Genomic DNA, 25,685 nt, shown 5'->3' on the forward strand with positions numbered 1-25,685 from the left:
TGTAAATGGGACTTTTACACAGAAACAGCGACTGCACTCTAAAGCCTTGCTGATTTCTGCACTCTGTATCTCCAACAGAGTTGCAGTATATGAGTCTACCACTATAGTCCTGACTGATAAGTTTTAAAGTCGCTAAGGTTCATTCAAAATCCGTATTTCACCACTTAGTCATCATGCAATTTACTAATGTGCCCTGGGAGTCATATTCAATTATGTTCCTCACTTGTTATTACAAGAAATAATAGCATTTTTACATTTTTTTCTTTGTCTTCTTTTTAATCATTTAGCCCCATCAATTAGTTATCTTGAGGGTAAATTGCAAAGTTTGGAGCCAGGTAACAGTCAAGTCCTACATCCTTATTCAAGGCCATGATTTAGTCATATGAGTTACAGTAAAATGCTCATATGGAGGAGACTCACCTTTGTGTTTTATGACCTCTGTAAAGTCAGCAACAACTGGCTTCATAGTTTTGTTCCTTTTTATTTGTTACAGCAACCCAGGTTTTCAGCTCAGAGCAAATTCTAGCTTTGAAATAGAGTCTCACTTACAGTGTGTTTTATATGCAATATATTTCCTCCCAGCTGCATAGTCGGGTTAGTCCCTGCTTGTCACCTGAGCCACTTGAGACTATTCAGAGCTGTCAATAATTAACCACCATGGCACTGTGCTTGGGCTGGACCCAGCACATGTTGCCAGGGTGCTTCGCCAGGAAGACAGGAGCAAAGAGGAACAAGGATCTCTGATCTGATGAGACCAACATTTTAAGAAGAAAAACAAAAAACAGCTTCAGTCTGCCATAAATTGGTAGAGCTGGGCAAATAAATGGGATTTTTGTTGCAAGTAAATTCAGACATGTATTTAATATATATTTTGTATGAAACAATTTGCATAATATTAGCATATTACAGCATATAAAATATACAACAGATACATACAGGCCTAACTATGATATCAGGTTAATTATGTAGCAGTTGAATCTTGCCTAATCTCAGACTGCGGATTTTTCTCACAGCTCTGACAGCACGTAGCAGGTCATGGGACCCGTATGAAGCAGCGTTTACAGATTTGATTGGTTCCAGTTTGAGGCAGCTATTCTGTAATTGGTCCTCCGTGCGATCACTCACCCGCTCTGGCTTGTGATTGGTTCCTCTCCTGTTTCCGCTTCGCTAGCTTTTTCGTTTTTTTTCTTTTTGTGTCGTCCTTCTTCCCATTGAGCTAATCGATTACGGTCACCCGCGACACCTGCTCACCGTTTCTCATATTTATCCTCACGTAATTATACACACCATGGATGATTTTGACATGCTGAACGCGCCCGCCGCTGGCAACGGTGTTGGGTCGGAGGAGGACCCCGCTGCCGCTTTCTTAGCCCAGCAGGAGAGCGAGATCGCGGGGATTGAAAACGACGAAGGCTTCAGCATCCTGGACAGCGGAGAGGTCCCCTCGTCGCTTGGAGACCCTAACGGTGGGTGACTGTTGTGGTCAAGCAGAGGCAGTTTCTCCTCGTTAAATGTCACCATAGCCTTTCTATTTAACTTTAATGACAGGGCGCCGTGTGTGTTGTCAAACTGTAACTTCCGTCAAACCTTAATTTGGTCCTAAATGGACTCTGAAGCTGATGCTCTTTGGTCAGATGCTAACGTTAGCTTAGCCACCGAATTAGCCCAGTTGGTTTAGCTAGCGTTACCATTAACCCGTGTCAGCGCTATGTAAAATTGACAAATGAACACGAAGCGGAAAACTCAGAATGGTTACTTAACTAATGTTTGTTTTATGAATATCCAACTGTCTGTAAAATGAATGAAGCTGTGTGATAACATCAGCCCTGCCGCTCTTGGTCTTGTCATTCATTGCTGACTGTTTGCTGGCAGCCCGACATGTTGCTACAGCCCTGGGAGCCAGCAAACCTTACAGCCAAAAGAGGAAATTGATGGAGCTTAACGACCTTTGCCCATGCCTGCCTCGTTTCCTTGAAGCTGTAGCTTCGTTGTGGTGTAGCAATTATAGTTAGTCAGAAGTGCTGACATGCCATATTATGAAATGTGTGTGTATGAAAATCTTGAGGATTCAGCAATAGTAAAAGAGTTAGCCAAGGTCTTGTCATGATAGAGGTTTTGTTGTTTTCTGCTTAAACACATCACTCATGTCTGCTGTTTTATTTGTCTACTTGATTTCTAACAGCTATTTTCATTGTATCTTTGCAGATGGTGCTGTCAATGGAGAGCTTCATGGGGTAATACTTTCACTCTTATATTGTCAAACTGCCCAATTATTCTGTCCTTGTGGCTGTTCCGCTGTATTTTGTGTGTATAGGGAGACTTTGACGGCCTATTCGTGCTCACAAAATACACTTGTCACTCTGTCCAAACCAAACATCTTTTGGTTATTTGAGCTCTCAATGTAGGGCTTTTGCTTGCTGCCTTAAAGAGCTGTAATCTCTGGCTCTTCTAACTCCTCAGAGGATAATTGTGAGGACACTGATACTATTGTTTTGATAAATGGCCAAACCATGTTGCTTAAGTGACATCTGTCTCCGTAATGTTGCAGTGAAGAAAAACCTTAACATTGCCATGTGGAAAAAGTCTTATACTGTAGGTATTAACTTACCCAATGTCAGTGTTGGGTGGCTTTTTATGAAAGCACAACTGTTAAAGAATACTCTTGGTTATTTACAGTTTGGGTCTTATTTTGATGATTTTCTTAGTTTCTGGATGGATGGATGTAACCAAAGTAGTTGCTGAGATGTGGCCAGTAATTTTAACATTGTGCTGACTGAGTAAGTTGCTAAGATCTATGAACATGACAATATTGCTCAAAAGAAATCGGATAAGTAAAGAAACACTTGATTCATGCCAGCAATTAAACCAGATTATATACACCACTTTATTTGGATGTAAAGCAGAAAGTTAGCCCACCTGAATTGCTGTTAATATTCCCAGAAAGATCAGTATTTATGCACTGTTGAGAGAAGTTTGCCTACAGGGCTTTCTGCCAGAAAGGGATTTCTTCGTTAAGGTTTGGGAAGAAATGGTGGTTTGAGTTAAAATGAATAGACTTCTGCCAGAAAGCCCCTTCTGGCAGAAAGCCCTATAGACAAGCTTCTCCCATGTGCGCACACAACTACATCGAGTATGGAAGGTCAAAGTTGGACCATTACGTTGGCCTGAAAATTGTGATGGATGCTAACATTGGATCCCCTGTGATTTTTTTTCTCGAAAAACTTTGGGTAACCTGGTGGTTTGTTGAAAATGTGTCTTGACTGTTTGTTTCTTGGCCCATCTGACTTCATTGTGGTGATGTTTCCATCTTCCCAGATGTTGACAGTTTAAAGAAACGTTATAATTACTGAAAGGAATGATGACCTAAACTGCAAAATATAAAACCAAAATGGTTATAAACCAAATTTATCCTTTAAAGGGAAATATTGCTGACTTTCAACCAGCTCAGTGTCATCACAATGGCAAATGTGCAGGGAGCTCCAGGCGCTGAAGGCATGAAAAGTTTCCCTTAAGTGAACTGATGAGATTAATATACAGTAGTCTTGCTAATGGGATGTTGAGATTTGATTTTGTGAAGAGTCCGCGCCCCCCGCCCCCCCCCCCCCCCCCCCCCTCAGTTTTATGCATTAGTTCTGCAGCTCCTCTTTGTTTAAAATATAAAAATACATTTGTAAGATTTTAGTGGTAGAGTGGAAAGAAAACTTGTTTTCTTTTAGCGCTGTAGCAGATAGTGTGATTTCAATGCTGACTTCAGAGGTCTGAATATCCGTCTGTCAGATTCACTCCAACTTCCGTTTCCTATGCTGTCATTGCAACATTGTTGTATTTTGCATCGTCAGGACTTCTTTCTGGCAGTGAGAGAAGCTAAGCTGATAAAACCCAAAGCAAGCCAAATGTACTTTTAATAAATCCTCTCAGAATATAACTAACGTCTAGGAACAGATGTACTGAATAACTACTGTAATTAGGATAAGAAATTGGCTGCAATTGAAAATGTATTTACAACCTTCAGATGACAGTTGGATAGATGAGTAATTCATATTGAGAGACTTTTTCACTGAATCTCTGTAACTGATATTGATGAAATGTTTTTTTATGAAGTAAGACAATCGTCTCTATATCATCGCCTCCCTTGTTTCTCAGGAAAGCAATGGTCCATCAGACGCCTACGCAGCAATTTCCAATGCAGATCGGCTGCAGGCAGAACCTGAAAGCCTACGCAAGTGGAGGGAGGAGCAAAGTGAACGGCTGGAGTTGCTAGGTAAGCACAGACCAGAGTAAGTTAGAAGGGAACAGGACAGGCCACTGCTGTCTCAACAGTAAAGGTTGATATTATGAGACCTACGCCTAGCACTGGAAATTCAAACCTAGCAGGGGGTTTTTTTTCCATAGTTTGTTGGTATGTTATGAATTTCTCCTTCCCTAATTGCCGGTGGTCCTGCCCTCATATTATTTCCCCCTGCTTTTATGTTTACCTTTCCGTCTGTCTCTTCACTAATTTATTGCCCCTCACCTCGCTCTTCTCCCTCTCCAGATGAAAATTCTCGCAAGCAGGAGTCAGAGTGGAAGGAGAAAGCCAAGGTGGAGCTGGAAGAGTGGCACGCCAGGCAGAACGAGCAGCTGGAGAAAACCAAATCCAACAACAGGTACTGGCTTCATAGAGGGGTAGAGACAGGACACAAGGAACGATGGACTTGGGGGGGGCTGATATTACCATGAATAAGAACCCATTCACATTTGTGTCTGGACAAAAAAAAAGCCAAGTTGATGATATGGAGGATTTCCAAAAAGTTCTTAAATCATAGCGGCAGTCTTGGATTTAGCCACAGGGGAACTTATAGCTGAATACTAAGGTTTGGCTCAGTGTTTAGGGTCTCTAGCAGGAAGAGAAATGGATCCACCCTAGCCTTGAGGTTCGAGAAAGATATTGTGCTGCTTTCCCAGCAAGTCAGTGTTCCTATCCTTCGCTAGCCCAAAGTTTCCTTTAGTAGATTGCTCTCACATACTTGTGGACAATCATGATGTCAAGACGTTACTTTAGGGGGCAACCTGAGTTACTCCAGGTGATGAGCCAAAAACATGATAGTAATTGTTGTAGTATTGTAGGATCTCATGCTTCGACACACACCTTTTCAATAGCCCTGCCAACCAATACCACTGTGTGATGGTGTGTGTCTCCTTATATACATACACTTGTTATTTCCCAATTCAGCACTGTAGTTTCAATATCTTCAGACCTCTGCTGAAGGGTAGGCTAAAGTTAAAGGTGGAGTCTGCGATCCTGGAGGAAGATTGTTGCTATTTGAACTCAAACCCAAACAAATACACCCCTCCCATCAGCGCTCTTTCAGAAGCTCTGTTTTACTATCTCTCCTGCTCCCATTACCTTTCTCTTTATACATTCACGCCCTTTCCCCTGTCCTGTGCACGAGCACAGCGTGACAGTGTTGTGTAGCTTGGTCCAAGCGACATTGTTTGTTTCCCGTTTGCAGAGCCAGGGCTGTTTATGCAAACAGGACATTTGTTTTTCAGTGCACACACGGAACAGAAAGCTAACAGGAGATATTTGCTGTATTTGGCAAAAAGTGTAGTGGATTAGAATTGTAGACTCCATCTTTAATTTTACAGCTAAAGTTAGATCTTACTGTCCAGTCATGGATGCTTAAAGCAATAATTGTACTGTGTTAATATTATTATCTTGGATTTACCCCACCTGGCCATAAATTGGCAGAGGTGAAGGTGTGTGAGAGACAACCCTTAAAGGTCATTGACTTCAGCATGGGTTTGGATTATTCAAAAAATTCTAGTGTAATTAGAAAAATGTTTTTACAAATCTATAATGTCATGATGATACCGTGTTCCAAGTAGGAATTAAGTTAGTTGGTCTTGAATACTTAATAATAACAATGCTTCAAAAGACTGAAGTGTTGTTTTCTCATACGATTGTTAGATATGTAACTATTTAAGGATGTTTAATATGCCATTGGCTGGCATGTTTGTGCCCTTCAGCAAGCACCAGGTAACTCATCATTTTGTAGAGGTGAATTGGCAAAGTTTCTGTCTCGGTTTCTCCTGCACTGTAACGTAGCCCTGCTACCCTATTAATAATGAAATACCTGCAGCCATGACTCCCTGCTCAACTGGCAGTCCTGTTTGGTGGAAAAGTGTTACTGATGGCTAATCCTTTCATATGGATGGTCTTTGTCTGGTAAACAAGTAACTGATATACAAATGTAGAAGAGTTAAGGCTGCAACTGACATTATTTTTATAATAAAGATTAGCAAATGAGTCCAAACATTGGAGAAGCTGTCACTAGTAAATAATGTGGTGTCTTCCGTTAATTACTTAGGCCAGATCCACACTAATAGGTTTATGTTTCAAAATAAAAACAACCTCAATACACTTGAGTGTTTTAGCACCGTTTTTAGAAGTAATCTCTGTCCATACTAACACATCTGAAAACACATATCACATGACCATTCACGCACACTGGGCATCCATGTGCTGATGTAAACAGGAAGCACATTGTCAACTCTGTGGTTGGTGATTTAGTCATAGAAAGATGGCACCAAGTAGGACCAGAGATTTCTTTGCTTGGACTGTCCACGAGGAGGAATTGTTACTGAAGTTGGCATGAGTATATGGCAGTCATTGGTCGGAAAATATAGATTGGGAGTTGTTACAAGGCAAATAGAGCAACACATTAGAGTAACACTGGGAGCATTAACCATCACTGGGGAAAGCAATGGTGATGGTAAAGGAGCAAAGTAATCCACACAAGAAGAATAAAATAACAAAAGGTATGCTGGCATACCTACAATCTTTAAAACACGTCTTGACTGATGAGACCCAACCAGGAAGTGAACGTGGGTGTCAACATCATCGTTTTCAAAAGTGTCTGTCAATGCCCATCCAGACAAAAATGCAACCCTGGAGTTATCAAACTAAAACATGATCGGCAGCATTTTCAAAGGTCTCCATTTTAGCGGTTCCAAAACACTGGAATAGTGTGGACACTAGACGTAAATGTAGCAAAAGTTATGTGTTTCTAAATGAAAACATTAGTGTGGATGTAGCCTTATATTCATTAGTCATAGTTACAGTGTATCGCCAGGATTCAATTAATTACTAAAGCAGTTCAGTGTGTCAAACAATTAGAACTTGATAGTGTTTTGAAGTTACTCCTTCATTTCTGGTATTAGTTTTGGATGTGAGGAGCTGATGGTGTATGGCAGATCACACAGACATGTAATTAAAGATTTCATGGGTGGGCACAATCAGCTGACAGCCTCCCCAAGCCTGTGAAACCCTCGATGCTGCGTTTAGAAGTCCTTCCCTGAGCCTTTGATGATATGCCTTAGCTTATTACTGTGTGGTAACCTATAATGCTTGTGTTTCCATCCTCTTCTCCCTTTTATCGCTGTCTCTCTTCTCTCCTGCCTTCTTGCTGCTCTGTCGTTTGGGCGGATGTTTGTCCAGGGTGCTGGATGAAGACTTCTACAAGCAGCCCTTCTCTGAGCTCATTGGTTATGTGTATGTTGCTCCAACTAACATCCTCCCTTCTCATTCTTTTGCCTTTTTTTTCTCCATTGTCATCATTAACTCCCAGCCTCCAACCAACCATTGACGTCATCTCATTAGTTAGGTCATTAGTTAACTCCCCATGTATTGCCATGTATTGTCATATTAACTCCATCTTTTGTTTTTTAATTCGTAACTACTTGGATTTTGAATTGTTTCACGTCATCTAGCTTTTTTTTTTTTCTCATATGTAAACCTCAGTCATAATTTCACCCCATATGTCTGCATGCCATTTGTGAGTGGATGCTTGTGAGGATTTGTCAGTACAGAGAATGACTGCATGCTACTACACACACACTGCCACGCTCCTCAGTCACATCTATGGAAATCAAATTAATTATTTCATTACTGTGCCTCATCTATTACTCACTTCCATACTTATCCTTCATTTCAGCAAAACATTTTGCAAAAACATGACATGAATTTCCAACAATTAACACTGCTTACATTTATTGTATGAACTCTCACAGGAAGTGTTTTGTTTCTACTTAACATCTTTTCATAAGCGTGATGTTTTTTTCCCCAAAAAAAATTAATCTACAGAATAAGGATCAGGAGTATGATGCGTGTAGATTTGTTTGAAGCAGTTGTGTGTGAACTTGGCATCAACTAAACTATCCCTTTTTCTTAATCTGTTCACTGAACAATGTGCAGAGTCGACACTGTTCATAGGGATGGTTCCTTCCTCTGAATCTTTACAAGTCAAACTTCCTACTCACTCTAACTTCCCGTACCTCCAGCTCTGCCACTCACTTAAGTAAACGCTAGGGCTATGTGCAGAACAGGATAGTGTCATGCTAACCGTACCACATGTGAAACAGAGTTAAAAGTTACTTAAATTTTAAATAGTGTGTGCCGGTCAAGTTGTATTCCTTTCCTTTGGATTTAAATTGGATCCATCTGCAGGATTCAGAAACTCAAGTTGATACCTTGTTTTGCCTTTGAGGATATTTTATAATGTTTTTTTCAAGCTGCATAAAAGCACTTAATAGTCTTCTGAAATATTGTTTTGTTTCCATCTTTCTGGTTCATATGCTAATTTCTAATCAACATATAAAGGGTCAGAATTTTGGTTTCTTGAACTTGCAGATGTCCTGACTTGTGATACTGAGTCCAGCATTCACTATCTCTCTCTCCTTATTATTGGTGGTAAATGTAATGCACAGCAAAGATTTTATTGAGAACACCATTGATCATGATCACACAACTGCTTCAAACTGAACTGTGTGTTCATGCTTTTTAGAATGTTAGCTGCTCTGTAGCTACTGCTGTCCGACACGGTGACATGCTAATTTGCCCAGCTAGCTATCCAGTAGGCTGAGCTGTGCAGCCTTTGGTTTTGCTGTTCAATCACAAAAGAGTGCACATTAGCCTGCATTGCAGTGTACATGTTTTTTCTTCTAAAAATTCGTCAGCTTTGCTTTTAAAGGCTAAGGAAAGACCAGATTCTAGCCGTGTTAAAGGGACAGTTCACCTCAAAATCAAAGACATATTTTTTCTCCTACCTGTAGTGCTGTTTATCAGTCTAGATTATTTTGGTGTGAATTGCTGAGTGTTGGAGATATCAGCTGTAGAGATGTCTGCCTCTTTTTGAATATAATAGAACTAGATGGCACTCAGCTTGTGGTGCTCAAAACACCCAAAAATTACATTTGAAAAACTCAACAGCAATGTCGCTGTCCAAAAATCATGACCTGATTACTCAAGATAATTGAAAGACAACGTTGTGAGTAGTTTCATATAGGAACTATTTTCTGTCTACGGATCTGCACCTTCCAACCATATCACTACGCAGAAGGAAGCATGCATCTAATGCTAGCTCCACATAACACCACTAAGTTAGCTAACGTAGCTAACCTCGTGCTGACACAAGTAGGAGCCTCTCGTCCGTGAGTTTGTGAATCACCACATCTACTGCTGGCACCACTGAGCTAGCTAACATTACAGCTCAGCCAAGAAGGATGGCATTAATGTTTTCAGTTCGCACTGACACAAGCCCAAGCCTCTCATCTATGAGTAGATGTGTGCTTCCTTCTGGGCAGTGATTTGGATGGCAGGTGTAGAAAATGGTTCCTACATGAAACTGCTCACAACAAGATCTGTGGATTATCTTCAGTAACCAGGTCATGATTTCTGGAAAGAGACATTGCTGTTAAGTTTTTCAAGTATTTTTTTTTTTTGCGGGGGCACTTTTAGCACCACAAGCTGAGTGCCATCTAGTTGCATTATATTCGCAAAAAGGCAGACATCTCTACAGCTGATATCTCCAACACTCAGCAACTCACAGCAAAACAATTTAGACTGATAAATAGCACCACAGGTAAGAGGAAATAAATGTAGTTTTAATTTGGGGGTGAACTGTCCCTTTAAACTTGTCATTACTGTTATTTCTAACAAAGGTTTTTTTTTATTAAAAATGTATAGCATAGCTGAAAGCTATTATTTACTAGTATTTTTTTAATAGTCTACATAATGTGCACACCTCAATGCAGAGTATGCAGCACATTGTCAGCATATATGTGGGATTGAGTCTGAGCAGTGTTGGTGTAGTGACACTGAATTACACCACCTCGTCCTCCTCCTCCTCCATCTTGTCAGTGTGAGACCGTGAGTGAGACTCCAAGGGCCTCATTTATAAGCCTTTAGTAAGAACAAATGGGCTTGAATGATATGAATAATACACTTCCCACACAAATGCTGGGAATTAAAAAAATGTGTCAAGAGATTGAATGCATCCCTGCACAGTCTCAGAAGAATGCCTATAAAGATTTGGAGGGAGTGGGAGCTGCAAATGTAGTTAAATTAATCGTGTTAATGTCTCGTGACGAGATGAAATGGCTTGCAGATGAGCTTTTGAACATTTGATAGATCAGAATATTAGTAAGAGGATGTTGTGCTCATGTTTTGACCCAACTTATAAGAAAATTACTAACACAGTTTTATAAATGAGACCCCAGGCCATAATGTCCTTGTGTGAGTAACATGGTACAAAGCAGTATTCACACAGAAATGTCTTTCCCACTCACCAAACCAAAGGCTGCACACTTAGTATTTTGAACACTTTTGAAGAAAAAAAAAGAATGACATTTTTTTTGAAATGTCGCTTTTGCATGCTGGCTTTCAACATCTGCATTTAGCTCATTTTGGTTGTCTTTCATTTCGTCCCCTCTCTCTCTCTCTTCTAAATTCTGACTTGTGAAACTGTTTCTCCCTGTTTTCTTTTCCTATGCACCTTAAAGCACACACATTAACCATCCTTGCTACCGCCTAGACCAGTTAAGTAAAAATACGAAACCCCAGAACCTCCAAGTACTTTATATTTTTGACCGGGTATAGATGCAGTTCTGTGTGTGTGTGTGTTAGATAATTAAACGTTACACAGATGATCCAGCTTACTATCCCGACAGTTAGATCCACTGCCTAGATAGAGGTTTGTTATAATGTCCCCTCTGTGATGTTGTGGTCCTTCTAGTTCCTTTTGTGTATTTGTAGTTGGTTGTGACGGTGAATGTTCATTGGCTTCTCATCCCCATTTTGCTTTGTGTACTGTGTTGTAGTTAGTAGCAGAGTTTGTGCCTGCAGGTTGGGTGGGGAATAGAAAAAAACAATCCTAAGTAGAAAACGGCAGTGGAATTATTACTGTTTGTGGGTGGGGTGTTATGAGGGCTTACATTTGTTTAGCCATAATCTGTGGCTTGCATCTCAAAATGTCTTGTGATAGTGGCACTGATCCATTTTCAGATTTAAGTTTTGTCTTTTCTTTTTGTTTTAATTTACTTTCGTTTTCAATTTAAGTGCTGTGTTGTAAGACCTGTAGTGTAAATATCATTTTTTTGTTTGATAGATGGTTTAAAAACATCAAACCTTCACCAAGAAGACAGTAATTGATCTGTTCCGCAATTACGACACATGAAATCAAAGTAAACACATTCTTTGCCACTCTTCCAAATAGCCTGCTTTTCAGCCGCAGCACAATGCATGGCTAAGGCCCAGCAGTGCTTCAGTTCTTTTGGGCTTGGTTAAAAAAAAGAGCTTGCCATTATTGTTCCTTTTTAATCAAGGACAAGTATATAGATGAGCTCATCATCCCTATACTTGGGTCTTGCTGAGGAAAGTTGTAAATATGCAACCACGGGGCAAGTTGAAGTGTAAGGGTGCGGGCCAACTCCCCTCCCCCCAGTTCTGTACAGAACTGCATTTTTAACCAACCAAAGATGCTTAACAGACCTTACAATTACTTTGTTTAGCTTTGGTTTGTTTTCTTTGGATTTCTCATCAGTGTTTTTATATGTACCTCCCTTTACTGTTGTGGAGAGTCAAAAAGACAGGTGACTGTACTGTAATGTGTAAGCAGACTTGGGGGCATGCCACAGGTAATGAAACTGTTGTAGCTTTTTGCTCTTTGTGGGCCTAAAGACATAAATGGATGTCCATTTCTGTGTGGTGATTGGACTGTCCCGCCCTGAGGTCGACTCTGCTGAACCACCAATGTCCCACCGAGCAATCAAAAGGAAAACTTGTCTGTAGTTAAATCTGTTGTAGAGCTTTATGCTTAATAGATTTAAGGAGTATCTCTCATATCCTGATTTGAGACTGAATTTTAACTTAACATATATATCAGAGGCTTGACTGAGTTTTCCACCAGAGCTTGTGTTGGTGATCAGCAGAGGACTTCCTTAGAGCTGTATGTGTACTATGCTGTATCTTACTTCTTCCTCCACTGATTGTTTTCTATTCCATGTCCTCTCCTTATCTTCTTCCCTGTTGCATATAGGGCGGCTGAGGAGGCCATGATTTCAGATCTGGACGAGAACAACCCCGGCACGGAGTGGGAGCGGGTGGCTCGGCTCTGCGACTTCAACCCCAAGTCCAGCAAGCAGGCCAAAGACGTGTCCCGCATGCGCTCGGTCCTCATCTCCCTGAAGCAGTCCCCGCTAGTCCGTTAGGCAGCCAAAGCTGCCCAGGGCGTCATTCCATATCATCCTCTATCACCACACACCAACCAACCCAGCAGTCACAACCTGTATTCTGAAGACAAGGGGGCTTACACCCCTTCTGTGCACGCGTTTGCCATGCACAGTCATACCCCCCCACCCCCCCCCCCCCCACCCCCCCCCCCCCCCAATGGAAGGATATAGCCAGTGGTCCTGCCCTCATCCATTTCCACCTGGCAGGGCTGTAGAGATTAATCTTGAAGCACCAGCTCACCATTTCCTCCCCCTTAAAGGGTTTCTACCTGTGTGCACCTCTTCCACAGACCAAACAAGACCTTTTAATATGTCTTCCTCACGTTTAACAAACTGAGATCGAGGCCTGTTAGATCGACACCAGGTCTCATGATCTGTGGTCTTGTGCAACACTTGTGTAAAGGTGGTGAGCTGGAACACTAAAAGGGAAGGGTTGATGTTTGTTTGGGCCTTCAGCTACACTATAGCCTGCTTCACACGGCCCCCAAACAATATCATTCCCATGATGCTGTACTCTAACTCTTAACCTGTCAATCTCATGAATCTTTCTTCGACTTACGAGGGTTGATCGATGTTAAATGGTTTACTTCACCTTCTGTTTTCCCATCCTTACAAAAAAAAAAAAAACTTAAGAATTTTTCTTTATTGTTGTTTTTTAAGGACCAAACTCTAAGACAGAACTCCAAATTCAGTGTGTGTACTTTAAGCTGTGCGTGTAGAGCCTGCTTGTGGCATATTGTGTTCAATTTTCCGATCTATGCATTTCCTTTTGAAAAGCCTCTCCCCTCTCCAGTCAGGAACTGAACAAAGTCCAGTCATTACAATACATATGACCTGTTTGTGTGTGCGTTTAAACCTCAACAGTGTGTGTATGTACTCTATGCGTGTACCTATGTACATATACAGAAGGCAATATATATACAGTATATAAAATGTTTATGTCACTGAAATTAGACAGTTGTGGTTTTAAAGAGAACTAGATATTTGCCAGCTGTTGCTTGACCATGCGTGTTCATTGTCCATTTGATTTCAATATCAGTAAAAAGTGAATGAAAGCTGTCATCCTGTCGTTCTTCAGCTGGATAATAAATGTTCATCTGTGGTTTAGGAATGTGGCTGCACTGAGTCAACAAGGTGTCATAGTGCTGGCAGATCCTGGAAAGATTTACTTGTAAGAATCCTGAACAACAGAGCGCCCAAATGATTTCAGTTTCCATAGATGGCTGTGGAGTTCTCCATGACTTACCTCGTGTGATACAAACAACTTTCCCTATCTGGAGAAAACTGCCTAAAAGGCTATGAAGCTGTGCAGCATGCAAGCTCGAACAACTCTTACCTGAACCTAATTTGGGTTGTTAAAGGAAAGAAAACGTAAAGAGGTTTGCAAGGCTTTTTGTTGTCCTGAATAATGTTGGATTTATCTTTTCTCTGAGGTCTAAGCTTAAGGGCAGTTAGATATGTTTGTCTGTTTTCATGCAAAGTATTTTATCTGTGACCACCCCTGAAATTAATGTTAATGGAGGAGCTTTTGTGCTGTAAAGTCAGCTTCAGATGACACTGGCTATATTCCCAAAATCTTAAATTGAATCACACACTATGTGGAACTTATTTGGCCCAGCGGTACTTTTTGTTGGATATATCCAGGTTGTTGTGGCCTCCATCTCCCTTTCTCTTTGTACCAGTCAGTCTGTGTCAGGACATCCCATGGTGGCGTCCAGTGGGATGTAGTCCATGGAGATGATGCATCGGGTCTACAAGACAATGACGGAGCACCACCATATGTTCACCATCCTGCAGTGCACCAGTGCCAATCCTCTGGATCCCACAGATGTCAACCTCAGCATGGTCACATGAAGATGAATGAACAGAACAAGTGTCTCCTTGCAGTCACTGACTCTTCTTTGTTAGGAGTGCAATAAAACTATCACTAATATTTTAGTTTTGTTTGTACATGACTTGTTCCTGACCCAAGCAGATACAGGAGAGGATTTCTTGGAGGCCAAAGTCTAGTTCATTTTCCACCACACATTTTTTACAAGGACTATCCAACAACCTCCAATGTCATCTGATCCAGCTCATCAGCCAGTGATGAATTCACAGCTGCCTGGTGTTTTACTCAGAATGAGATGAGGAAGAATCAAGGCAGGGCTGATGATGAGACTCTTGAGTTCAACTGAAAAAAAGTGATCAGCAAAGCAGCTTTGTCGCATAGCTGGCTTTTGGAATGTCAGGCTTTGATAGGAAGGTAAGATAGCGTGTCATCTGCATAACAATGAAAGGATATACTATGATAAAGACGATTATATTGAAAGGTTAGATACAGTAAGAAAAGAACTAAGTAAATGCTTGAGGTCATGGTGATTAACACATGATCTTCCTTAAGACATACTTTCTCTCCCTACTTCTCTCCCTCTCTACTTTAGATTTTTGAAGATTTTCAGTGTTGTTGATGTCCTTTGTGTAGCGTCATAAATAATGTGTAATGTGCAATGGTGGAGGTGGTTCTAACATTGCTAACAGGACTTTTTACATGTTTACACATAGACGTACAGTTACTCTTCCACTGTATTGAGGAACAGGCGTCAAAATGCACCACAGAGGTCACTGCCCCAGGTAGCCTTCTGGTTGTAGCTTTTTTGGGCTTCTGATTGGCCAACATCACCACCTTCTTCTTTGCGTGGCTCTAGGGTTACAGTTATGTTGCTGCCTGTGTTTGGCATGCTCTTGACAGTGCATTAAATACGTTTTTGCCTTTTCATAAGCTCTGTCAGCCTATCATCTTTCAGCTCCTCATGGTTCTTTCTCTGCTGTAGTTCTTTCTTGCTGCCGTCGTGCGCACCCTCCACCTCCCCATCACCACCCAGTCTTTATAGATTCATCAGCCTCATCCGCCTCAGCAGTCAGCAGCCTCAGAGTCATCAGCCACCACCACCACCAGTGTCTGGACTCCATTGGGGGGATTTATCCTGCTGCTGCTCAGATGTCCCTCGATCACAAAATATCTCCCTCTGGTGTCCAAGCGCTAAACACTTCTGTTAAATCTTAATCAGCACAAATCATTTGTTAGTCTACTCTGTACACTCATATTCTGTATTAAACATTATCTTTACTTCACTCTTCTGTCTCTGCTGAGCGAAATGAATAAACATAAATATGCATTGGTCTGATAAAAGTGGGAACAATTCCAGAGAGTGACTTATAGGACCACAGACTGTGGGCTGTTGCCAACAAGAACAGTTCCAGTAAGTGACCAGTGTTGTGTCTTACCATGAAACCACACTACTTGTTAATGAGAACTGTCAGGTATGTTTTTGATTAGAATACTAGAACTCAAAATGTTAGGATAGGTTGAAAAATATACTTTTAAAACCTGAGGAATGGTTCAAGAAAAGACTGAAATCTTATTCTTTAGAAAAAAGGTATGTTGACCAACCCCAACCAGGTGTGGGGGGCCTTTGACAACACTTGAAGTGGGATTGGGCCAGAGATGAAGACGTTCACTGGTTTATTGTGAGAATGAACTGCAAATTCAGCATGTCGTTTCAGTTGATAGGATACTGGATGATTACGCTGCCTAATCCTAAACACTGACATTAATTTATCACTACTACTAAGTGACAGAACAGACAACTACATTTCATAGAAGTCATAATTTAAGATTTCATGGAGCAAACTAATGATGATGATGGATTGATTTATTGTTGTGGCATCATCAATTTGATAGTTCTGTTTTGTTTACCTCAGCAGTCAAGGGCTTTCTCCAAATAGAAACAAATCTCACACACCCTGAACAAGCTCAACTGTTACCTGCTATTGATATTACAGAATTATTTTGATATCACAGTGATAATAGTGACATAACAGTCTTACATAACAACACAACGAAGCCTTGAAAGCTCTGTTTCCAGGACAACAGGCACCTGTTAACATGAGATACACACACACACACACACACACACACACACACACACACACACACAATTCTAATGCTTTGACAATATAACATATTGACATAAGCCTTCAAATTACGTATGTTCATTCAATTCCACGTCAGTTTGGGGAGTGTCCCTGAAGACGAGTTAGACTGGAAACTAAACCCTCAACCGTCATGCCTTCTCCCTTCCTTCATCAGACTCTCCCAGCAAACCATAGCTGAGGAAGACAATCTTTGTAATGTGTGTGTGCTGTGCAGGATTGTCAAACAAGGGAGAAACCATGCGTGTCCCTGTGCACAAGTGCTTTTTAGAGTGAAAGTTGATCTCATGTCATGGATGTCACCATTTTATTTTTGGCACACTATTTAAGGCCTCCAAGCTAACATTACCACAGTTACAGTTAATTTGATCAGCTCGGTTCATAAATTAAAACTTTATTGCAGTAGTAATATTGTCAATTAGCGTGTGCACATTCATGAAAACATTGGGCATTATACATAACACACTATGATCATTAATGACAAATAGATTATCTTTACCCCCTCTCTCTTTTACTGAAGGAATACCAGAAAGAATTCACAGACATCCCCATTGGGTATTCTGGGCATGCGCAGGCCACTCACATAACTGAGGCCGCTGTAACTGTGGATCATTTAGTGATCTTGACCTGGAAGGGAAATGACAAAGAGGCATCCCTGGAAAACCTCCAGAGGCACCCCCAAAAAATTTTCATAAAGCAATTGTATCGGGGTGGCTGTGGCCCCCTCTGGTCACCTCATAGTAGCACCACTGGACATCTCAGTGCAGGCAGAGCTGGTCTAAGCAGTTCAAATGGTGGAGACAGTGATGGGATCATGTGTTAAACATGTGGTTCATTTAGATTTAGAGTCATATAAGAGTTCATATCACTAGCAAGTCAGTCATGGTCTTGACCCCCTTCAGTTTATTCAGCATCATTTAGAAGTGCCCTGACAATGTTGCATTAACCTCATTATTAATGGCACTTTGCCCTCCTCTACAGTCTACACAATATTATAGTAGTAGCTTTTAATAATAATGAAGTGATTCAGGCCCTGGTACTGCCTGCTATCAAATTAAAACTATTATTTGGTGTCACCCACCCCTATCTTCCATTAAATCTTTCTTTTGAATTTTAAAGTTTTGCAACATGGTGTCACAAACAACTGAAACATCCAGTTTCTATTATTAGACCCAACTTTGCCACAGTCAGTTTGACACCAGTACCTGAGATGACATGAAGATAGAAGAAGGGCACATACCTGCATGAACTTGCTCCACTGGAATTCATTGTGTTCATTTTCTTTTTTTAGCAGTCTGTCATTGTTTTTATGAAACTGTCAGCGGTCTTGTTTCTTTCTTCTCTTTTTTTCATTCCATCCGAGCAAGATGGTGGTGACTAAGGCGGCCATGTTTGCAGTGAAGGTCCATGATATCTGAACCAAAGAAGAAGTGTTGGTGTGAAATGTAATCAACAACAGCCTGTAGGCATAATAGCAGGGTGTGGTGATTTGCACTACAATTCACAAATGTGTCAACAGTCAAATGTGGGATGTGAAGCCACATGTGCATTCTTCTTTATGACACAGGCATTTTCCTGCATGTTCTGCAACACTAGCTCAGTCAAAAATGAGTTATGTACCCTGGCTTGCTTGGTAAATTTCCACACTTCATCTCTATTCAAAAGGATTTGTCCCTGCCTAATTTTCCCAGGAGTAAATCGTAATAAAATGTTACTGTCAACAACTTATGTTAATTGCAATGGTGTCTCTGAAAGGTTAATCTTGGGAATAAAAAATGTGTTAAAGGCTCTGCATTCTGGTTTTATTTTCTCATCTAAGAGTTCTCAAAGAGTAGTGAAAAATATGGGTGTGATATTGCTGGATAATTATTCCACTTTGTCTTCTTTCATTCACCACATATCAACTGTTAATGCAGCTCCTGAGTGTGTCTATTTTACTTAAAGAAACTGAAATTCAAATGTGCATGACAGCTGTACTGACTGTGCTTATATGAGACATCTTTTATTTGTTTTCAGTTTTGAGTTGGGATAGGTGCATGGGAGAATTTTTCACCAGTCTCCACTTGCTTTTTGTTAAGACTCTGTTTACCCAAAATATTCAAGAGTATTGCAAACCCATTGGAAAAGTTGCCACAGCATCATAATTAATGTTTTGTTCAATTTTATTATACATATTGCTGTTTATACATTTCGCATTAGTCGTGTGACTGATTAAATACTGGTTTTCATGATCCACTCCTTCGCCTGTAATCCAAACACATGCATAAACTCATGCTTTTATTTTTAAAGGACATCCGGCTTTGACGTTAAACTACAACGCGGAAGTCCCTCTCACATCCTGGATGTGCAGCACATGAACAGTTCCGGTCGGCTTTCCCAGTCACAGCTACCGCTTCCACCTCGTCTAAGATCTCTGCTACATTATTACTTTCTTTGGTTGTTTTTTGTTTAACTTTTTGTGGACAAAATGCCTCTAGAGTTTGAGCTGTGCCCCGGAAGGATGATCGGAGGAAGTCACCCGTGCTTCATCATAGCCGAAATTGGACAAAACCACCAGGGAGACATTGAGATTGCCAAGCAAATGATAAAAATGGCAAAGGTAATAAAACAGACACGTATCGCTTTATTTTAATTGTTATTAAAAATGTTATTTTTTTCTGTTCTTATCTTAAACAGCCAGGACATACAGGGACCAACATGCTCAGAACTCCGTTCAAAAATGTGTCACTTTAAAGTTTTGGTCGCTGCATCGTCCTCGTCTGAACCATTACTTTTAACAGCACATTAACTGAGCTGGTGCGTGTTTGCCGACCTTAATATTTAAATTAATAGTTAGGTTATATGTGCTAATTTATGGAGCATCTGTATGCAAATCGCTCCGAATGCTATCTGTAGAAAGATGTGTAGCCATGTCGCCGAATGTTAAATTAGCAGATTTATGAATGGAGTTTGGTTTGTCTAATCACGGCTGGCACATAGTGGCCGTATTAGGTTACTATGTCTGTACTGAAGCAACTGTGCATGCCTGTTTTTAATGTATTCAGTTAAAGGTAAGAAACTAGGACTAAGGATAAACATATAAAGTCAAAAACTCACCTTTTCAAAATAAAACAAACTTCACTGTGGCTCCACTTTATACTTTAAGTAGGGCTTTATTTTTTTCCTGGACATTTCCTGAAAGAACAGTGTATTTTGGTATCAGTTACAGGGGAAATAGAGACAAAGTTTTGTTAGTTGTGTTGTTGTTTAAAAGCTTTTATTTCAATTTCCAGAGGAACTTCCTTGAAAGATAGCTCTCTTTAAACCCACCTGAATGTATTTGTTCATTATTAATTCATGAATGAACTTTATTCTCCATATACGTTGACTGGCATGCTTGCTTTTAGAAAGAAAAAGCACACTTTCCATGTTCAGTTCACCCAGTGGACAAAAAATCTTTGTTACACTTGAAATAGATTAAAATAAAATTAATTAGCAGTGTAGTAATTGAACACTGACCCCTCGAAGCAGTGCCACATGAGCTAGTCCTCTCCATGAAGCTTCCTGTGAATTTAAGTCATATATTATCACTATTTAATATATTTTCCAAGCTTCCTGTCTTTGTTGCTTTGCTTTATTGCTAACTTATATCCGTCTTCACAGGACTGTGGTGCTGACTGTGCCAAATTCCAGAAAAGTGAATTAGACTACAAATTCAACAAGCAGGCCTTGGAGCGCCCCTACAACTCTGCCCACTCCTGGGGAAAAACCTACGGAGACCACAAGCGCCACCTGGAGTTCAGCCATGAGCAGTACAGGGAGCTGCAGGAATATGCCAAGGAAGTAGGGATCTACTTCACTGCCTCAGGGATGGACGAGGTAACAAAAGAGACTTTTATTGAAGGTTTTATGACGTTTTAATCAGGTTTAAGTTTAACCACAATTTTTTCTGTGTCATCAGATGGCAGTGGAGTTTCTCCATGAGCTCAATGTGCCTTTCTTTAAAGTGGGCTCTGGAGACACCAACAACTTCCCCTATCTGGAGAAGACTGCCAAGAAAGGTGAGAGTGAGCTGTTATATCTGGGAAAATGTATGAGATTTAATCATCAGATGTACAGTGCATTTTATAACACATACTAATGCACAGACAGTGTTACATATAAACAAATACGGTGTTTAAAAAAAACAATAAAAGATCAATAAAAGAAGAAAGAAATACACATGTCTTGGTCCTCAGAAGAAATGAATAAAAACTGTGGAGGAGAGAGAGCAAGCCTGAATGTTGTTCTTTTAGGTGTGGACTGTTTTTTCTGTGACACACACACTTCTTGGAATTCACACCCAAATTAATTTTCCTACTATAAACAGGGGAGTGCTTTTATCCCACTGACCGGGAATATTCATGGAAATGTCTAAAATTTGACACTTTAAACTAAAAGAACTACAGGAACTCCTTAAGAATTAAGAGTAGTGTTGCATTTTGCCATCTGCCCACATTAGACATTCTGCTTAACATGCTGTTGCCCTCTTGTCTGTGTCAGGACGTCCCATGGTGGTGTCCAGCGGGATGCAGAGCATGGAGACGATGCGTCAGGTCTACAAAATAGTGAAGGCGCACAACCCAAACTTTGCCATCCTGCAGTGCACCAGCGCCTACCCTCTGGAAGCTGAGGACGTCAACCTCAGAGTGATAGCGGTGAGAAGAACAGAATTAAATATTACTTTATATTTAAAAGGTCAGTACAGAAATAATGTATTTTTAAAGATTTCTTAACCTATCTCTGTTAAACACAAAATTAAATGTTTTCAGCAGCTGCATTATTCATTTTTGGAGCCTTTAAAATATTAAATGTCTCACTGCGGTGAGTATTTTTAGCATGTAAAATGTATCTCCCCAAGTTGCAGGTTGAACTTCCTGTTTTCATGGCCATATTGAGTTAGCAAATTTTTATGAGCTTCATTCATTGTTTTATTTTCCGAATACTCCACATGACAGATTCCACACAAGACCACCTATATACTGTATATTGCAGAATAAAGTAGGCCTGTACTCCAAAGTCCACAATTTAATCACATCATGCTTACGTTTTATAAATTTAAATCTATCTTTCTGTGTTGAATCCATTAAAGGAACAGTTTGACACTTTGGGAAAAAAGCTTATTTGCTACTTACCCTGAGATTTAGACATCTTATAGCCACTCTCATTTCTGTATGTATTTATAAATGTACTGCCTCTATGTTTATATTCAGTTTTTGTATAGATTAAACAAACAAGATTTGTTAATGTGAGCTTTAGAGGTGCTGGTAGGCAGATTTTGTTACTTTAGGCAGGTGAGCAGTCTGGCTGCTTCCAGTATCTTGAATGCTAAGCTAAGCTAAGCTAACTGACTGCTAGTGTTTATTTAATCATTTGTTTATTTTTCATTTTTAACTCTTAGTTTTAGTGACCCGTATAACCAAAATAAACAGAATTTATTTACTTGATATATTGTGTAATACAAAACATTGTATGCATGTCAGACAAAAAGCGTATCATTTTATTTTACGATCATTTTGTAAAACAATATTTTCTTTCTAAACTTCTGGAAACAAACATTTTCATAGCAGTTTATGTTTCTTGTGTCTCACTTAATGTTCAACATATTAGGAGTTGTCACTATTGGACTGAGCCAAGCTAGCTGTATTTTCGTTTTTTTAGTCCGTATGCTAAACTAAGCTAACTGGCAGCTGACTCTAGCTTTAATTTTTTTTTTTTTTTTGACAAATATGACAGTGCTATCAATCTTCTCAGTAAGACATTTAAGAGTAACACTCATCCACTTGTCAACTACAGGAATACCAGAAGGAATTTCCAGACATTCCCATTGGGTATTCTGGCCATGAGTCTGGGACCAGCATTTCAATTGCAGCTGTAGCTCTGGGGGCAAAGGTCGTGGAGCGCCATGTAACCTTGGACAAGACGTGGAAAGGAAGTGATCATGCGGCCTCGCTGTTGCCCAGTGAGCTTGCAGAGCTGGTTCGTTCAATCCGACTGGTGGAGAGGGCGCTGGGGAACGGCATCAAAAAGATGCTACCCTGTGAGAAGGCGTGCCATGATAAGGTGAGATATCCTCTCTCAGATACTGTTTTCAATGCAGTAAAGCGAAATTTGTTCAGAAAGATAAAGAACTGTTAAGGAAACATTTGAGCTATCACTCCTTTTCTTTCTTTTCTTCCAGCTGGGAAAATCCTTGGTGGCCAAGGTGAAGATCCCCAAAGGAACCACTCTGACTCAGGACATGTTGACGGTGAAGGTGGCCGAGCCTAAGGGCGTCGCGCCTGAGGACATCTTCGAGCTGGTTGGTAAGACTGTGACGGAGGACGTGGAGGAGGACGAGAGCGTCTTGCCAGAGGTGGTGGATCAGTACTGCAAGAAGAAGAAGTGCTGAGGTGGGCAGAGAGCTTTGACACGGGGAGAAAAGGCACTTAATTTAAGAGGAAATGTAATAGATTCCTCTGGGGATAAATTCCAAGGAGCTTAAAGCGACACACACAGGTGTGTGATGGTAATTTTTTTGGGTGCTGCTGAGATTTGTGACACTGAAGTCATGGACGATCAGTGAAGATCAGTTACTAGTTGTTAATTTGAATATATCACAGCTGGTGTTCAAACAGATAACTCTTTGCCAAAGCATTTATAATTTTCTAAAAGTCACCTTAACATTATACACTAACTTCTTGGCAAAGGGGCCCTTTGATAAACCCACCTTTATCTCACAGGAGGCTCAGCAGTAGTTTCAGTGTGATGCCTTCTGAAGTGGCACAAAAGCCACTTGTTACAGTTACTAAACGTACTTTGCACTATAGTTTTAACCTGTGCTGTAGAGATTAAATTAATATTAAACACATGAAGCTGCTACTAGTCGTCTCGTCACCTAACAGTGACATCACAGAGCCCGTTTGCCAAACAGTCATTGTGTTCTTCCTCTACCTGCTCATTGATTTAAGTTGGTGGTGTCAGGCGGGGAATTGTATTTGTACTGCTTCTTTGAAAGAAGCAAAAATAAAACTACTGGAGCCTGACACTTTCCAAAAAGTAGAAAGAAGACGTGCATATATTATTTGCATCAGAACAGGGACACAGCCTTATGCCCACTCTCCCAGTTTACATTGTTTTGGTCATGAACCCACCTCCTCACATCTTTGCTCTGGCACCAGTGGCGCCCTCTCATCACGATTGCAAGATAAAGGACGTTTACATACACTTAACATGTTGACATCTGTTGTGACTCTGTTGAGATCTATGATGTTCTTAAAAGATGAAGCATCCAAATAAAATGTTGCCTGAATTCCCTCCCTCCTGTGTTCCTTGTCTTTGCAATTTTGCTTTGATGCTCAGATCCACTCACTCTATTTACCCAACATCCATGGTGTACAAGTACTCTCATGGTCATGGTAGCTTTATTATTTATAGATGTTGGGTAGGTTTCTGTCAAATAGCATACTATGCTATGATATTTTTTGTGTTTGCATTCCCCCGGTGAGTGCACATTATTTTAGATTTGGAAGTATCTACATTTTAATATTTAGGTGATCTATGTGAATCTTTACAAGGAATAATGTAATATACATCTGCATTAGATATTCTGAATATATTTATGGAAGCTAATAAATAGTAATTGCAGGAAGGAATATGAAGGGTTCATTTGCAAGAACAGATATGTGCATTAGTCAGACGGGAAGTGGTTGTTTTGAAAAGATATCTCTAAGGTTTTTTTTTTTTTAATTAATCATGTTTTTTTTATGTGCACTCAAAGATATATCAATCAAACTGGCAGTTTAATCATTTTAAGAATGACTGTCATCTGTTTTTGAAAAATTACTCTTCATTTATTCCTGCCAAAAATGATACATAAAAAAATAACAATTAAAAAATGCATATAAAAACATGTCATACCTTTAGGGTGCATCAGACATGGTCCCTAAGAATCTGCACTTTTGTGACACTATTGTGATCAATGAAACTGAAATAGTTATAAAAAGGAAAAAGAAATCCTAGCTACAAACCACCGATGCAGTTTTGCAACCTACATTTCTGTACATTCTTTTACACCACAGACTCCTTAATGAAAACATAAAACTTCTGTAATCTCATGTTTTAGATGTGGATCAGGTCGAGTGGGTCTCCAGCTGATTTGGCGTAAACACCATCTGCAGACGAAGGAACACATTTGTTGTTGCAGGTGTTAATGTTACATGGTTATGTTTAGACTGTTTTACCAGCACACAGAGTCCTGAGTGCAGTAAGATACCATCCCAGTTTAACAAGGCGAAGGTCTGCAAGATCTTAACAACATTTACAACGGCTCAGTTTAGAAACTTAGTTGGTAAGAATGAAAATAGAGAGGTCATTAAAGGTGAGTGAATACTTCTCAGACAAAATGCTGGATGATAGTGTCCCACTGTGTGTTTCAGCTCCCTGCCAACAAGTCTACATTTTCTAATGTTATGGAAAGAAAAACTGAAGATTTCTGGCAGTTTTCTGGATCACAAATAGAAGTAATGTTGTACATGAACCACTAGATGGAGCAGTTTCTCTGTTGGAAAGCTGGATTTTTTCAGAACCAGATTTTTCAACTGTCTCTGACTGACACCAGATAGGAGAGCTCTGTGAGTCCATCCAGCTGCTATTATAGTGAATTGTTATTTATCATAATGTCTAAAGGCATGAAACACTCCAGGTCTTTTCACTGACAACAACAGTTCACCGAGCAACAGCCATTTGAGTATTTCGACTCAAATGGCTGTTGTTCTCCTCAGCGAACATGCTCCTAAGCAGGGCGCTGAACTCTTGTCTGCTGCAGCGGCTGCAGGATCGGGAGTAATCCTGCTCTCTGTATCTGAGGATCAGAGGATTTTCCCAAGATTATAAAAAGTTGTCTGTCAGGTCTTAGGCCTTTAGTTTCATGGCAGTATAGGCTGCATGGGTTGTCTTTCCACCTGCCATCTCAGCTAATGATATAATGACCCTCACCACAGAGCTTTAACAGAGCTGTGTCTGCTCCAGCTTACATATAAAATGTGTCAGCTGCGGTTCACGAGAGGAAACAGGTGCACTGAACTTCAGTTGGGTGCTCTGTCTCAGAAAAAACAACAGCAAAGTCTTCATGTCATCTGGTGGTATCTCATTTCATTAAAGGG

General features: G+C 40.3%; 2 protein-coding genes across 4 annotated transcripts; both read left to right on the forward strand.

Moving 5' to 3' along the window:
• Positions 1 to 1,173: 1,173 nt before the first annotated feature.
• clta (clathrin, light chain A) lies at positions 1,174 to 13,604 on the forward strand. 3 transcript variants are annotated; one of them, XM_033624698.2, is made up of 7 exons: positions 1,174 to 1,466; positions 2,206 to 2,234; positions 4,144 to 4,261; positions 4,535 to 4,646; positions 7,481 to 7,534; positions 10,822 to 10,857; positions 12,357 to 13,604. In XM_033624698.2, exons 1-7 carry the CDS (start codon positions 1,289 to 1,291, stop codon positions 12,526 to 12,528), a joined length of 699 nt encoding a protein of 232 aa, XP_033480589.1. In that variant the 5' UTR covers positions 1,174 to 1,288; the 3' UTR covers positions 12,529 to 13,604. The 3 variants fall into 3 exon arrangements, with proteins under 3 accessions (XP_033480589.1, XP_033480590.1, XP_033480591.1); XM_033624699.2 differs by lacking the exon at positions 10,822 to 10,857 and having other exon boundaries at positions 1,177 to 1,466; XM_033624700.2 differs by lacking the exons at positions 7,481 to 7,534; positions 10,822 to 10,857 and having other exon boundaries at positions 1,177 to 1,466.
• A 5,248-nt stretch (positions 13,605 to 18,852) lies between these two features.
• Positions 18,853 to 23,833, forward strand: nansa (N-acetylneuraminic acid synthase a). Its single transcript, XM_033623142.2, has 6 exons — positions 18,853 to 19,123; positions 20,167 to 20,382; positions 20,465 to 20,564; positions 21,046 to 21,200; positions 22,339 to 22,605; positions 22,724 to 23,833. The coding sequence occupies exons 1-6, from the start codon at positions 18,992 to 18,994 to the stop codon at positions 22,931 to 22,933; spliced, it is 1,080 nt and encodes a 359-aa protein (XP_033479033.1). The 5' UTR covers positions 18,853 to 18,991; the 3' UTR covers positions 22,934 to 23,833.
• The last annotated feature ends 1,852 nt before the right edge of the window (positions 23,834 to 25,685 follow it).

The sequence above is a fragment of the Epinephelus lanceolatus genome, chromosome 3, assembly GCF_041903045.1.
Source record: "Epinephelus lanceolatus isolate andai-2023 chromosome 3, ASM4190304v1, whole genome shotgun sequence".
NCBI classification, from domain to species: Eukaryota; Metazoa; Chordata; class Actinopteri; order Perciformes; family Serranidae; genus Epinephelus; species Epinephelus lanceolatus.

Excerpts from the sequence above, each read along its gene's own strand:
- nansa (XM_033623142.2), top strand. The coding sequence starts at position 18,992 with ATGCCTCTAGAGTTTGAGCTGTGCCCCGGAAGGATGATCGGAGGAAGT. Across the intron at positions 20,383-20,464 it reads CTGCCTCAGGGATGGACGAG|ATGGCAGTGGAGTTTCTCCA; the intron begins GTAACAAAAGAG and ends CTGTGTCATCAG. Across the intron at positions 20,565-21,045 it reads GGAGAAGACTGCCAAGAAAG|GACGTCCCATGGTGGTGTCC; the intron begins GTGAGAGTGAGC and ends TGTCTGTGTCAG.
- clta (XM_033624698.2), top strand. The coding sequence starts at position 1,289 with ATGGATGATTTTGACATGCTGAACGCGCCCGCCGCTGGCAACGGTGTT. Across the intron at positions 1,467-2,205 it reads GTCGCTTGGAGACCCTAACG|ATGGTGCTGTCAATGGAGAG; the intron begins GTGGGTGACTGT and ends GTATCTTTGCAG. Across the intron at positions 4,647-7,480 it reads AAAACCAAATCCAACAACAG|GGTGCTGGATGAAGACTTCT; the intron begins GTACTGGCTTCA and ends ATGTTTGTCCAG.